At 38.7% G+C, this 14196-nt stretch overlaps 1 protein-coding gene and 1 long non-coding RNA gene across 4 annotated transcripts; both read left to right on the top strand.

Annotated features, from left to right (window-relative positions):
- The first annotated feature begins 1407 nt into the window (after window positions 1-1407).
- On the top strand, window positions 1408-3186 carry LOC146450003 (uncharacterized). Its single transcript, XM_085100898.1, has one exon. It carries the CDS (start codon window positions 1638-1640, stop codon window positions 2574-2576), a length of 939 nt encoding a protein of 312 aa, XP_084957024.1. The 5' UTR covers window positions 1408-1637; the 3' UTR covers window positions 2577-3186.
- Window positions 3187-5674: 2488 nt separating this feature from the next.
- LOC146450002 (uncharacterized) lies at window positions 5675-13783 on the top strand. 3 transcript variants are annotated; one of them, XR_014860421.1, is made up of 4 exons: window positions 5675-5863; window positions 10303-10369; window positions 12406-12461; window positions 12641-13783. It is a non-coding gene; the product is annotated as an uncharacterized LOC146450002 (long non-coding RNA). The 3 variants fall into 3 exon arrangements; XR_014860419.1 differs by lacking the exons at window positions 5675-5863; window positions 12406-12461 and having other exon boundaries at window positions 9601-10369; window positions 12641-12716; window positions 13240-13783; XR_014860420.1 differs by lacking the exon at window positions 5675-5863 and having other exon boundaries at window positions 9601-10369.
- Window positions 13784-14196: the final 413 nt, after the last annotated feature.

The raw sequence follows: 14196 nt of genomic DNA, 5'->3' as shown, positions 1-14196 counted from the left end.
AGTTTCAGAATTATTCGCACAATTACTCCCCACATTTATTTGCTGTAACGAATGTGTTAAGATCTTTTCCCTCGTTTATTCTAACCATATCAAAAATATGAAATTAAATGCAACCTCTGACCTAAATATACTTGCGAAAAAATTGCAACACCTGATATTTGGTGGTTTTTGAAATGACACGCGAATTAAACTCATTACACTGCAGTAGACCCAATTCAAAGTGCCAGGTAAAGCATAACTATGAGAAATAAGAAGGCACACGTGTGGTCGCCTACTATTCCGTACATTGCTCAGTTTTCAAATTATCACGTGCAGACATTATTGACACTTGTTAGTGCAATGCATACTTGCGCGTTCTTTTTCCCTTTGGCTCCAGCTGAACAAATCCAATGAAAATAATATAAAATCAAATGGAAATTCCAACTTAGCTTTAACCACTACAAAGTTTCAGCAACTGGTATTTTGACCGTTTAAAATGCGTGGCGATTTCAACAAATTACACCGCAAAAGATCTTATTCATTTGAAGTGCTGGGTAGTCGGTACGTTGTTGGGTTGTGTAAACGTTGTGGCCTAAATTTATGCATAGCTGCCGGTTTATAAATTATCAGCCTTTTTAAAGTTTCAAATTCCCAAATACGTTTACTCAATTCTATAAACGACACTTTTTTCAGTTTAACATCCCTTCAGCGCGTAAACTGAGGCGGTTAGTCAGCTGTTATACCGCTGTAACGTTCTTGATTTTTCTAATCAAATAATGTGATTCGTAATTTGTTCTGAAAATGTTAACAGTGTAATTGCTTTTGTTCTTGTTGTACTTTTTAGACAGGAAAATAAGACCAAGATAGCCTCTTTTGTACTTTGAGGTGTTTATTATACGCTTCACAGCATGCCCTCGCTTGGAAAATTCGTCCACTACAAAACCAAAATAATTTTTAGAATCGCTTGATATTTCCAAGCAAACATCAAATGCTCTCACTACTGTTTATCGTGACTTTCAGTAGAAATCCGATGAAAATTTCTGACTGCCGAGCATTTAGTCTATTTAAGACCGTGCCCGGCTGCCGGGAATATAGTCACAGCGTTTATTATACCTGAGCTAATGTTATCATAAATTTCTGAACCTTAGTAAAGATAAGCCAATGTAACAATCAATTTGTGAACCTTTGCAAAAAAAATTCTTACGCTTACCTCGGTTTGAAAATAATTTCGGGGTCTCTACGAAACGTAGGCCAGAAACTCCTTTCTCGAAAGTTCTGATACTGTAGACGGCGTGTCCTTTAACCAGGAATTCAATTTTTTGGACTTGGAATCCCTAACTTTTAAAGTAATTATCACTTTCTGAAAACAGACACTTGACAGGTTTAGAGAAGAAGAAAAAAATGGATTCGATTTTGTTTGACCCGGTGAATTACAAGGACTTTTAAAAAAACGGGCCCCACTGACCCTTTCTGGGTCCTTCTGGAGCGGACCAAAGGTCACTTGTTGTGATCTATGAGCGTAAATGGATATGACGTACTGATCACGCCCTGTCACGACACTTGCTTTTCTGGGGTTTTCCGTTGGTGAATCCCGGGCCTTAAATAAGGACCGGGTGCAGTTGAGTCCTGGCAGAAAACGACTTCGATAAACAAGAGCAATGTTCCCCAGAACCCTTACCTTGCATATGGACTTTCATAAATGCTTACCAACGCCAAAAGTGACGTCGCAAGATTGGTATTATAGCAAGAAGTTAAGAACAAACCTTCTAGGGATTTACTGCGCAAATGAAGGTACCATAAACTGTTTTTTCTACGACGAAACAATAGGTGGAGTTGGCCCTAATGAAGTCATATCACTTTTAGACTACTTACTTATTCAGCTGGAAAATCGCCTTGGAAAGTACGACCACTTAATTGTTTGGTCAGATAATGCTGCTGCTACTTTTAAAGAGAGTTATTTGTTCTTCTTTCTCGATTATTTGGTCAAGAAAGGACAATTCCTTCGGATTGATTTCAAATTTTTACTTGAAGGTCACACATATTCCGTGTGTGATAGGCACTTTGGAACAATACAGCGCTTTTTCAACAGCATAGAAGTCATTCAAGTTCCTCAACAGTGGGCGACGCTAATGCAAAGGAGCCAACTTCAAAACGTCCGAGCTTATTGGGTCACACTGAACATGATAAAGGACTATAAAACTTTCCTCCGACTGCAGAATGTGGCCAGAAACGTTGACCTAGAAAATAACAAGTTTGAGGTAAAAAGGATTGCCTGGCTGAACTTCGGGTTTGGAGAGATAGTGGACAAAGATGGAAATCTTAAATTGGAACATCACCCCGATTGCGTTTACATCAGATTTCGCATGGACCAGAAAGAAACACCTACAAGAGTTTGCTTCCAAAAGAAAAAGCAAGCCACTGAACTAAGACCAGAGTTGCTAGAAACACTGAGGCAGGAGAAAAGGCCAGTGCGCGAGGGCGTTAAAAACTTTTGTATAAAATTGGCACAGAAATACCTCAACGAAAACGCTATTCGCTTTTATCAGTCATTACATTCTGTCGACGAGGAGAACAATTTAAGTGACAATGATGACTGAGCCTTTTTTTCATGCTGTTAAAGATTAGAACTTATCAAGAGAAGACATTAGCTCGTCAACTGACGAATCTGAGAGACTGAGTTCAGATCTACATTTTTAAATTAATTTTGACTAACTTACCCGCCTCCGTTTTCTTTTATTATATACTATGTATGTATCCATTTTATCCTTTTTGAATATCGCTTTAAACCTATTGTATTTATACGAGTTCTTATTAAATATGTATCTAGTAGAGTATATTTTACTGAACTATTTTAATTGAATCTTTATCTGTTTGTAACTTTAATATACAGGGCCTCTCTGAAACCTGCACCATGTTGTGAGAGAGCACCCTGCATAAACACTGTTATGAATTAAAAAATTTACGCTGCAAATGGATAAGTTTATGGGCGAATATATTTTTCCACTGTACGGCTTCAATAATAACATGATTTCTTATAGCTTTTCGTCACGACCACAGGCACATTTGCTGTCTTTATCAGTTGGGACCGAGCACTTTCCCCTCTTACTTCTTCCTACCCACACCATTAATTCCGCCCCAGAAATGTTCCCATTGTTGCGACCCAGAGTAACACGTTTACAATTCACAAAATTCACAAGTACCTGCATTCGAGAATTCCTGATTAGAATAAGAATCTCGCACTAGCGTTTTCCACCAGACGGCGCGTACTGCTGGACCGGCACACCTGTACTATTTAGTCGTTGCTCGCTTTGCGCCCGACGAAATGTAAAGTTACCATTAAATAAATATGTTTTTAGATACCAAAGTTTATTATGAACCAAGACTCCTACGTATTTTTTCTTATTATAGGAAATTATTTCGTGTTAATAAAGTTTCTCGAAATTTAAGCGCGACTTAAATTAACGGGAATTGAAGGAATATTTCCCGATAAAGGAGATTAACATGAAAGAGCTAATAAAATTTCAAAATGATGGAAATTAACGCGAATTACAGAAAAATACAGAATTTGTTGAGACAACACGAACAAATTTATTTTAACTCTATCCGAAATGCAAAATTAATGTTCGTAAAATTGTCGCTTAACGTAGGGGTTAAGCCGCGTAGGAATCTGTTCATGATACCCGGCAGATCTCCACCCGGATAAAGCAATGCCAGTCGTTCGGGAATGTAACGAGAATTTGGGGCGAAAATAACGGAAATTAAGGTCGCGGAAATTGATGTGGAAATTAACGTAAACAAAATTAACGCGACCTTAATTAACGCGAATTTTAAAAACCGCATTAATTTCATGAAGAGTTAATTTCTTATAATAAAGTAACTTCTAGGAAACCACTTTTCAGGTTAACGTTTTTATTACAAATGGTGCTGTCAAGTTGTCTACTTTTTCTACTTGTCAAGTCTCTACTTTTTAATGCCCTGTTGTTTCGTCAGGATAAGCATGTCATATTTGAGCGCAGCGAATCTCGCTTCACTTTCCTGTTTATGTTCTTGATGTTCCTCTATATATTGCCTTAGAGTCTGCTGTAATTCTTGACGACTTTGCCTGGAAATGATATCGCCTCTTAATTCAGCTTCAGTGTGTTCTATTTTTTTTCTGAGTTGGTCACATAGCTGGCCAGTATCTTCCCTAGATCTTCTAAAACTGAATAGGGCTCTTAAGTCCTCGTTAAAAATGTTCCGAAATGTCGAATAGCTTATCACTGGGCCCCTATTCTTTCTGTTAGAGCGTTTTGTTTTAAAACTAGGATTTTTAGCAATAAACTCGAGCCACATCTTTTGCATTGACTCGTGAGATTCAAAGTATCTTTTTGCCGTTTGCGCTCTTCGATAATGCGATTCACTCGCCTTGTGTGACAATATAAAATCAATCACGGCCCTTTTAGCCTCAGGTAAAAGGTTTCTGGGCTTATTATGATGTTTGCCTCGCATGTCAGCTTCCACTGAGACACCATCGCCATCCATTTTTTTGAGCAAAATTTCCACTTTCTTGTCTGATATGCCATAACACTTTTTAAAGGCACCTTTGCATACCTTTCCCAAGGGTGGTATTCGATAAGTGATACGTCTTTTGCCACTGAAACAGATGTTGACTTCCAAAAGCTTTGAAAGCATATAATTCTGCTCATTATAACTTTTCTGGAACACTTTTTGTCTCTGCTGCCTTATGACTTGCCGAACCTGAGCCGCACCATGTTTCAACAAACACCCTTGGCTGCAGGGACACACCAGAGATAACCTCGCAACGTTCGCGTAAGGGCGATTTTTTCTTACTTGAACTCTGTAACTCCTGCGTACATATATTTTCTTCATCTTAGCACTTGTTTTTTTTCGTCCTCTTTCAACAGAGCTGGACAAAGGAACGCCATCCCGGAAATATTGCCAAGGATTTTCTCTTTCAAAACGGTACACCAGACGGGTTAAATCCATTTCGCCAGCGTAGGCGCATTCTCCAGTTTGCCTGCTTTCGTTGGACGCCATGGGTCTGAATCTTTTCAGTGCAGCGAACTATTTGCTCGTTTGAGTCTACAGGGCCACTTAAATATATTTAACCGGGGAAAACCGGAAAAATATCGAAAAGAAAAGATCGCTGAAATACGTCAGTGCGTCACGCACGTACGGCCTTCAGCTTACCGAAAGAGCATTCTCGAAGCCAACTCCCTGTCACGATACAGCGCGTTTCGGTATTTCTTGACTGCGCATGTTTTAGCCAAAATTTTGATACATATATTTTTTTAAATTTTACACATTTTACAAGTGATTTTAACGTGATGCTATACAGGTCGGATTTTACAAGATTCCCCTTCTCTGTTTTATTAATTAAAATCTTAAATGCATATTTCAAACACAGGGGGATGCACTTTTTTAACCAGACAAAAAAGTTCGCGTCGTTCCGCGAGAATATTTTTTTTCGCGTTGATTTCGCGATTTAATTGTTTGATTGTTTGTTTATTTAATTTTGCAGTTACAAAAATTTAATAGTCTTGCGAAAATCTAAAACAATAACGTATTGAACGATTTCAGCGAATGAGAAAACCAATCACAGCGGCAAGCAGAAATGAACACGAGTCGACTCGCTAGCAGCCTTGCACGAACCGAGTACACAATTTCGCGACCTACCGATATAGTCAGTGTGCTTTGACAGCCATGTCATGAAAGCGAAAGAAAATGTTTTGAAAAGAAAAGATGCGTTCAATGGTTTGAAAGTTTCTCCAGGCTGAAGGAATTCCAGGACACTAGTGCCGGATCCTTCTTCTAGAGCTATGAAGGAGCACAGGGTTCGAATTCAGGACGCAGCGATTGGGCGCAAATAATTTTCTGGTGCAAGGTAAGCTAAATATCCAGTAACTCATGCGATCAGCTGCCTCTGTAGTTCGGAGTTTATGAAGCGCGTTTTGCTGGTATTAAAGTGAAATTAAGCCGTTTGTTTTTAATAATATGCGGCCCGCAAATCCTCATGGATTTGGAAAAAAATAATTTTATGAGCTTAGGTCAACACGTGCGCTAGCAAAGTCAATAAAGTCCGTGACCGGCCACGAAGCTCTGAGTAGGTGTTGACAGCTACAGAAAACAAATCTGCGACGTTTTAATTAGTTCAACTGTCTTGTGCAAAACCAAGATGGTGGAAGCTTTTGGGAGGTTATTATAAAGCGCTTTTCAATCTTGGTTTTGCCCAAGACAGTTAGAAAACCTGGATGGTCAGACTAAAAAGCGGTTTGCGAGGATTTGGTATGTTTGCGGCCCACCTTCTGGAGTAAGTTGAGTTATTTTGACTGTTTTAATTATTAATGTCGACGCTGTTTCCCAGTGTAGCTTATTCGCTTTCGACGAAGCGACAATTCGTTTACAGGACTCTATTTGAGCGATAATCTTAAGCTTTAGCTCAAGGATTCCTTGCAGATGACAATGCAAATTTAATACGCTCAATTTAAGTTACTGAGTTGACTTGAAGTGAGCTGTTGCGTAATTTGATGAGAACACCGAGTGTCAAATGGTGTTAAAATTTTTTCTTTTCGGAAGAAATTAATCTAAACTTTCCACTAGTTATAATTTCAATCACTACAAATGCAGTACGTAGCATACAGGAAGGGGCTGTTGACATGCATGGAAGAAGAAAGATCCTAGCACTAAGAAGATCCTAAAAAGCTGATCATCCTAGCGCCATCCCGTACGAAAATTTCGGACCTGACAGAGGCGGAATCCGGCCTGACTTCGGCGGGAATACCGTTGATAGAACCAAACATCAGCAAAACAAGAACCGGGCAAAAAAATGTCTGGCTCCAAGGTAAAAAGCCAGACAAATGTTACGCTCGTGTCTGGGTCACGGCAGCCGCACAAGACACTTACAGGAACAGAACAAGAGCCAAACAACCTCAAATTACTTTTCCAAATTTAATAACTTTAATAAGTAGCTAGGCACGGGCCTGATAAGAGCCTGACACGAGATTGGAAAGAGCCAGACAAGGTACGTTTGGTTTCTTTTCAATGAAATTGATCGGAAAGACAATGTTAAGACTAGCTGTTACAGTGTCAAGGAATATAAATAAAGCACGGACAGCGTTGTTTATAAACACACCTGCATATGGTATTACGATCATCACGCTGTTCGACGGACCGCAAAATTTGGAAATCCCAAACTTGACCCCATTCATGCAGGACGCTGAAAAAAAAAGCCGAGTTCCTTCTTGACAAATGTTTTGAAAATCAGGTCATTCCGCCAGCTGAGTCCGCAAAGAAGTCGTTTCGCTGGATTCCAAGATCAACGTACGTCACGCACTGCACGTACGGCGATGCGTTGTTTTGATTCCTAGCACGCGGTTTTATCAATCAAATGCCATAAGAGACATCGACATGTTGCAGATAAGTATCTCATTGTTTAAATTCATTTTTGATTGGTTAGCTTCGAGATCAATTGACGGTTACAGTTACTAATTTTTGGCGCTTGGAGTGTTAACCGTATTTTCAATGTGCGCGCGCGAAACAGTGCAATTGCAGTTACCGTCTTTCTTTTAGGCTTGTTAAGTTAGCAGTGATTGCTTCTTCCTCAGTGTTTTTAAGATCTCTTCAAGGATTTAACAAAGTTTTAGAATGTCGCTGTTCGCATGCCTTTATTTTGATTCAGACAAAAGTGTATAAAGCATTTTACATGTAAATGTCAATTGCGAGGGTCTGAAAGCAAGCGAGATATATGTCGAACACATCTGTAGCCTGAGGAAAATGGAAGCAAGAAGAGGTTTTTAGCAACCATCCCAAAGGTTTAGGGGAGAGGTAAGCTACATTATCTTGTTATAAAATAAATGTCAGTCCTTTAGACTCGAATTTTTTTCTTTTTGGAAGGAGACTCTGCTCGCAGGGTAACCGAACTGTTCCAATGGCTAAATTCCATGTTCGGTAAATTTCAGCTGCCAAAACGAGGAGAGGTCGAGTTAAAATTTAGAAAGCTTTATCAATTACGATTTACATTAATTGAAATCGTCCGTCTTTTATCCGACGAAAAATTCAGTAGTGTTTTGAAATGTTATAAAGTATTACCGGCCGGGTGACCTCGGACCAACTGACAATCAGGCTCTATGCCCTGCAAAAGAATTAGACTTAACACTCACCAAAACACACAAAAAGCGAGTTTGCACTTTACTCATGTTTTTGGAACTGAATAAACCTGATTTAATACTCACAAACCACAACATTCTCTGACTCTCCCCCAAGATCGCTCTTCGAAAGGTCCGGCTCACGCAACGCGTGTGAGAGATTATAAGCTTACTCTTCGCCGGGGCGATCGGGCTTTGCACTAATTGCACACAAACGCTTGCATTCATTTTTATATTGATAGCATAGCTTTTTTTGTTATCTGAATGGATATTTAGAACAACTGCAGCATCACAGACTTTTGCACTTGTTATTTTGCAGATTACGTGGCTTCTCATCGCATCGAAAATGTCAAGGAGCGGCTAACTTCCATCGACGCCAACCAGATCATTTACGCACAAAACTGAGGCGGCGTGCAGCTAAGGCCCAGTTCAGACGCCGAACTTTTCATGAGCCGAACTTAATTCAAATTAAGGTCGGCCCAAATCACGAAAATCCCGCCTTTTGATTCAGACGCCGAATTTAATTAGCCGAACTTAATTTACTTGAAGCAAAACCAATCGAAATGTCAGCGTTGTTTCTTATTTTTTTTATTTTTTCAGTATTTGAAATACGTTAAAATAATTTATGCATTAGGTTTGGCTCATGAAAAGTTCGGCGTCTGAATCAAAGCCGTTCCAAAGCCGAAATTCCCGCCTGAGCCAGGCGGGAAGAACGGCTTAGCCGTTCCAAATTGACACAGCCGTTCTCAATTGATTCAGACGCCGAACTTTTCATGTACTTAATTCGAGGTATTAGGTTCGGCTCATGAGAAGTTCGGCGTCTGAACCGGGCCTAAGTGATCTATCTCCTGTCTATTCAGCATAAATATTTATTAAGGAACATTCGCTTTGTCGTATTTAATCTTTCAAGGATAAGTTGAGCAAATTATAAGTACATTAGTAAGTTTCCTTCAATTAGTGCAATGAATGTGTATATTTTTTAATTAGTTTGACACATGCAAGAAAATAAGAAATTATCGCCGCAAATTTGTTAATTTCTTTGAGATTGTGTATGTAGATTTAACACTGTATGGATATAGTAAAAACTTATTTTTATTGTATCAGTTTTATTCCATGAATCTATCAATAAAACATTTAATCGTTATTTCTATGTGTTTATATGCGTTGTACGGCCGTATTCAGGTTGGAGTAAGGCCGGATATATTTTTGCCGATTACATCACAGATTATTTACGTTGTCCGGCTAATGTCAGGCTCGTGTCATGCTCGTTTTCTGGTTGTTTACGATTTTTCGTGCCCTGCTCGTGTCTCGCTAATTCCCGCTCGTTTTAGGTTAGGTGTCTTGTTCCAGTTAGGTTCTTTACCGCTGTGTCCCGTTCTGCTCGTGTTCGGTCAATGTTATGCCCGTGTCAGGTTGAAATGTCTGGCCGAATTCATGCTCCCGTTTGGTCAGACATTTTCGCACGGGATATGTTGTCTAGTGTATTCAGTTTGCATGCAAAAAGTTGTACTTAGCCTTAGTGTCAACCAAGATCTTCAAAGAGATAAGATTTTCCTAGCTGAGTGATAGAAAAATCCTACAGCTCCTTTTAAAATACCTTCGCTTGGATTAGATCCAAGCACTGAAGACAAAAATAATAGAACAAATATGGTGCCAGCGGAGCATTGAGCTGCTAAATGACATGAAAGTCTTTACTCTCATTTGCTCAATCCTCAAACCTTGACTCCAAACTGTTTGTTTTTTTTTTGTCAACTTTTTATGAAATTTTTAATAACACAGGAATTTACTGTAAAGAAGCCCCCTCCAAAATAAATTAATAATAAATGAATACATGCAAGTGACTGGCATGCCAAAAAAGTTATTATTACCTGTGTAGTACTATTAAGATTGGATCACAGGTCAAAGTGGTTGCTTAACTTAAGGGTAAAAATATAGAATTCAAGTCCTAGGCAATCCACAATTGGTTGTTTTTGATTACAGGAGGTTAGAACCTTGATGTTAGACTCAGGTTCCTGCTGTGTGAATAATTTAATTGGAAAGTGCTTAAGACATAGCAGGGTGACATATCATTGGCAAAGCTAACAGCTTACAGCTCACTTACAGGAGGTTAAGCTTAATATGGAGTTTCTATTATGTATTAGTTTATTATATAGTTATATACTGTGTGTTATTCTTTCAGACAGCTTAAACCCTAGGCTTAAATCTGATGTGAAAGCAGGCTTTAAGAGAAGGAAACTCAACATCAGGTAAAACTCAGATCAACCAATCAATGCAATAACTTACAGTAAAATAATGCCTGAAATTTGAATGAGCCAGTCAGAGTATAAGAATTTCTATCTATTTATTCTGTTTGTAAATATTACACCCCAGTACAAATGAAATATTCATATGCTGAACCTAATGTAATGTTGGTGTTTTTCATACAAAGAAAGTTTATCTGTCACAAGCATGCAATACAGTATATTATTTTATTCTAAACCTAATTCAATATTTATTCTTAAGAGCCTGTTCGCACTACGCAAAATTTTGTTTGATTTGCCAAAAAAAAAAAAATTGTCAACGTGAACCCATTTCTAGTGTGAACAATTTTTTGCACCCACTAATATTTTTGCAAGCGCAACGAAACTTCAAAGATTCCGTCAACTAGCTTTGGAGGCTGTAATCACACCTTTTTGGCAGGGCCACCTTCCCTGATAATTAATAACAACGCTTTTAATATTTTAAGGAAAATGTTAAAGGACCTTGTATTGAAAGGCCTTAACATGAAGGCTCGGAACACACAATATGAGGTAAAATAAACACACTGATTATAAGCAAAAAAGCACAATTTTCTAAACACTCGTTAGTTTTGAAACGTGATCTTAATTTAAGCGAAGATCAATTAGAAAAAGTGTTTATTTTACCTCATATTGTGTGTTCCGAGCCTTATGTTAAGGCCTTTCAATACAAGGTCCTTAACTCTATGCTATACACTAATACCAAATTATATAAGATAGGATTTATTACAGACAATAAATGTTCCTTTTGTAAGTCTGAACTGGAAACCCTGTTACACCTTCTTTTCGACTGCGTATACTCCAAACTTTTTTGGAATGATTTTGAATTTTATTTTTATTCTTTATCAAAAGAATTCTTCCATCTCAGTTGACAAGATGTTTTAATAGGTATTATTACTTACTTAACTACTTTCTATTGATAGCTAAATTGTATCTTTGGGATTGCAGAAGATCTCAAATACTTCCTAGCTTAACTGGGTTTAAGGTAAAGATCAAAATTAAATTTGAAACAGAAAAATATATCTGTACTCAGAACAACACCCTTATTAAATTTAACAAAAAATGGGCAACGATCTGTCCTCTTTAATTTTCATATTCATGTCGTATTAAATATTCTTTACATAACATTAATTTATAATACTTAACTTGTAGTTTTAATAAATAACAGGGAAGGAAGATAAATGATAAGTGTATTATAATTAAGTATTGTATTTTTTTTTGTTAGCAGTCGTTCTAATATTAGTGTTATAGGCATTGTGCAAACTCCATTTTTTGTATTGTTAATAGTAAATTGATTGTATGTAGCTTTTCTTTTCACAACATCTTATTTTCTCTGTGCATAGACCGTATTTTGAAAATGTGAGTAGTGCAATTTAGGTTTAGTTATTGTAAGTTATGCTATGGTATTGTGAGTAACGCATGGTATTGTTTAATTAGTAAGAAATGTTAGTATTGTCTTGAGTTATGTTTTGTTTTGAATAAACTTGCATTGATTAAAAAAAAATAAATAAAAAAAAAAGCTTTGGAGGCTTTACAAATTTTGTCAGGCAGGAAAATCCTTTGTTCCTTGACATCCATTCGTCATTGGGTCATCAAATTTTGCAAAAAAACAGACACCGACAGACATGTCACAACATTTGATGGTAAATTGATCAAGTTACTAATTGACATCTGTCACAAAAAAAATTCCATCTTTATGTGCGAACAGGATTACAGGGAAACAAAATCATGGTGATAACAAAATTTTCATTTTTTTGCAAATGCTAAACTCAGATTTTCATCTTAGTGCGAACAGGGCCCAACGTCTTGTTTAAATCAACATTAGTTGCTTAGGCTATTAAAAAGTGAAATTTTACCTTACCATTATATCTACCTTACCGGACCACCTAAGTTAAAACTGAACATTGCACCAACTGTAATCATTTCCATCAAGCTGGCCAGTTTTGGCTAACCACTAAACCCTTAAAGCCCAGTAGCACTGATCAGCATCAAATTTCTCCTTGTAGTATCCATGCTTATTAAACCTCTCAGGTCATAAGAATTAAAGATATGATCATTCAAGGTGAATTTTCTTCATATTTTAATAACAAAAGTATGGGAACAAAACAGGAGCATTTAGTCGTTGATATTAAGACTTATAAAAGGTATGAAAAGAGGAGGAGGGGAGGGGTGGGTATGAAATGGCTGGTTATGTTGTCCAGAATAAATTTTTTTTCTAAAGAACATGTCGGTTTCTTTTAGGGTGAAAGATCAATGTCAGGCAGCCTTTCACTGTCCAGTGTATTCTGGGGTAGCTCAAGCAGAAGTCCAGCCAGCGGTGGGTGTTAGGGGAGGGGTAACTGCTAGAAGTGGCCCTTTGAGTTTGTGGCCACCTTTTGGAAAATCAGCTCAGATAGCAAAGGGTAATATTTTTCCAGTAGCTACCCCTTGCTGCAGCTGACTGCTTTCCCTGTGAATTGACACCAGCCAGAGGCCATTTGCATCAAGCCGGCTAATTTGGGCTTGCTATCTGAGCTGATTTTCCAAAAGGTGGCTGTAGTTTTCAGCTCACAGGCAGACGAAGTCTGCCTGTGAGCTGAAAACAGCCAAGAAACTTCGACGCCTTGCGCTGGAATAAATTTGAGGGGGGGCCGCGTCACCTGCTATGCCATCAAACAGGCCAGGGTCTGGCCTTGAAAACCAATGGCATTAGAGGGGTCAGGAGTGCAAAGCTGGAGGGGGGGAGGGGTGGGTATGAATTGGCTTGTTGTGTTGACTTTACCGAATTTTTTTGATTTGCCATTCTCCAGTCAAGGAGACTTCTTTTTGTGGTCTCTAAAGAACATGTCGGTTTCTTTTAGGGTGAAAGATCAATGTCAGGCAGCCTTTCACTGTCCAGTGTATTCTGGGGTAGCTCAAGCAGAAGTCCAGCCAGCGGTGGGTGTTAGGGGAGGGGTAACTGCTAGAAGTGGCCCTTTGAGTTTGTGGCCACCTTTTGGAAAATCAGCTCAGATAGCAAAGGGTAATATTTTTCCAGTAGCTACCCCTTGCTGCAGCTGACTGCTTTCCCTGTGAATTGACACCAGCCAGAGGCCATTTGCATCAAGCCGGCTAATTTGGGCTTGCTATTAGCAAAGGGTAATATTTTTCCAGTAGCTACCCCTTGCTGCAGCTGACTGCTTTCCCTGTGAATTGACACCAGCCAGAGGCCATTTGCATCAAGCCGGCTAATTTGGGCTTGCTATCTGAGCTGATTTTCCAAAAGGTGGCTGTAGTTTTCAGCTCACAGGCAGACGAAGTCTGCCTGTGAGCTGAAAACAGCCAAGAAACTTCGACGCCTTGCGCTGGAATAAATTTGAGGGGGGGCCGCGTCACCTGCTATGCCATCAAACAGGCCAGGGTCTGGCCTTGAAAACCAATGGCATTAGAGGGGTCAGGAGTGCAAAGCTGGAGGGGGGGAGGGGTGGGTATGAATTGGCTTGTTGTGTTGACTTTACCGAATTTTTTTGATTTGCCATTCTCCAGTCAAGGAGACTTCTTTTTGTGGTCTCTAAAGAACATGTCGGTTTCTTTTAGGGTGAAAGATCAATGTCAGGCAGCCTTTCACTGTCCAGTGTATTCTGGGGTAGCTCAAGCAGAAGTCCAGCCAGCGGTGGGTGTTAGGGGAGGGGTAACTGCTAGAAGTGGCCCTTTGAGTTTGTGGCCACCTTTTGGAAAATCAGCTCAGATATATATATATATATATATATATATATATATATATATATATATATATATAATATATATATATATATATACTAGCTTCAGAAGTGAGTTCC

Source organism: Pavona decussata, unplaced genomic scaffold (assembly GCF_977016875.1).
Source record: "Pavona decussata unplaced genomic scaffold, jaPavDecu1.1 SCAFFOLD_516, whole genome shotgun sequence".
Classification (NCBI taxonomy): Eukaryota; Metazoa; Cnidaria; class Anthozoa; order Scleractinia; family Agariciidae; genus Pavona; species Pavona decussata.
Note: the sequence above shows the minus strand (reverse complement) of the source record. Positions and strands in the feature narration are given on the sequence as shown.

Bases quoted from the DNA above. Each gene is read 5' to 3' on its own strand.
- LOC146450003 (XM_085100898.1), top strand. From the start codon at position 1,638: ATGTTCCCCAGAACCCTTACCTTGCATATGGACTTTCATAAATGCTTA.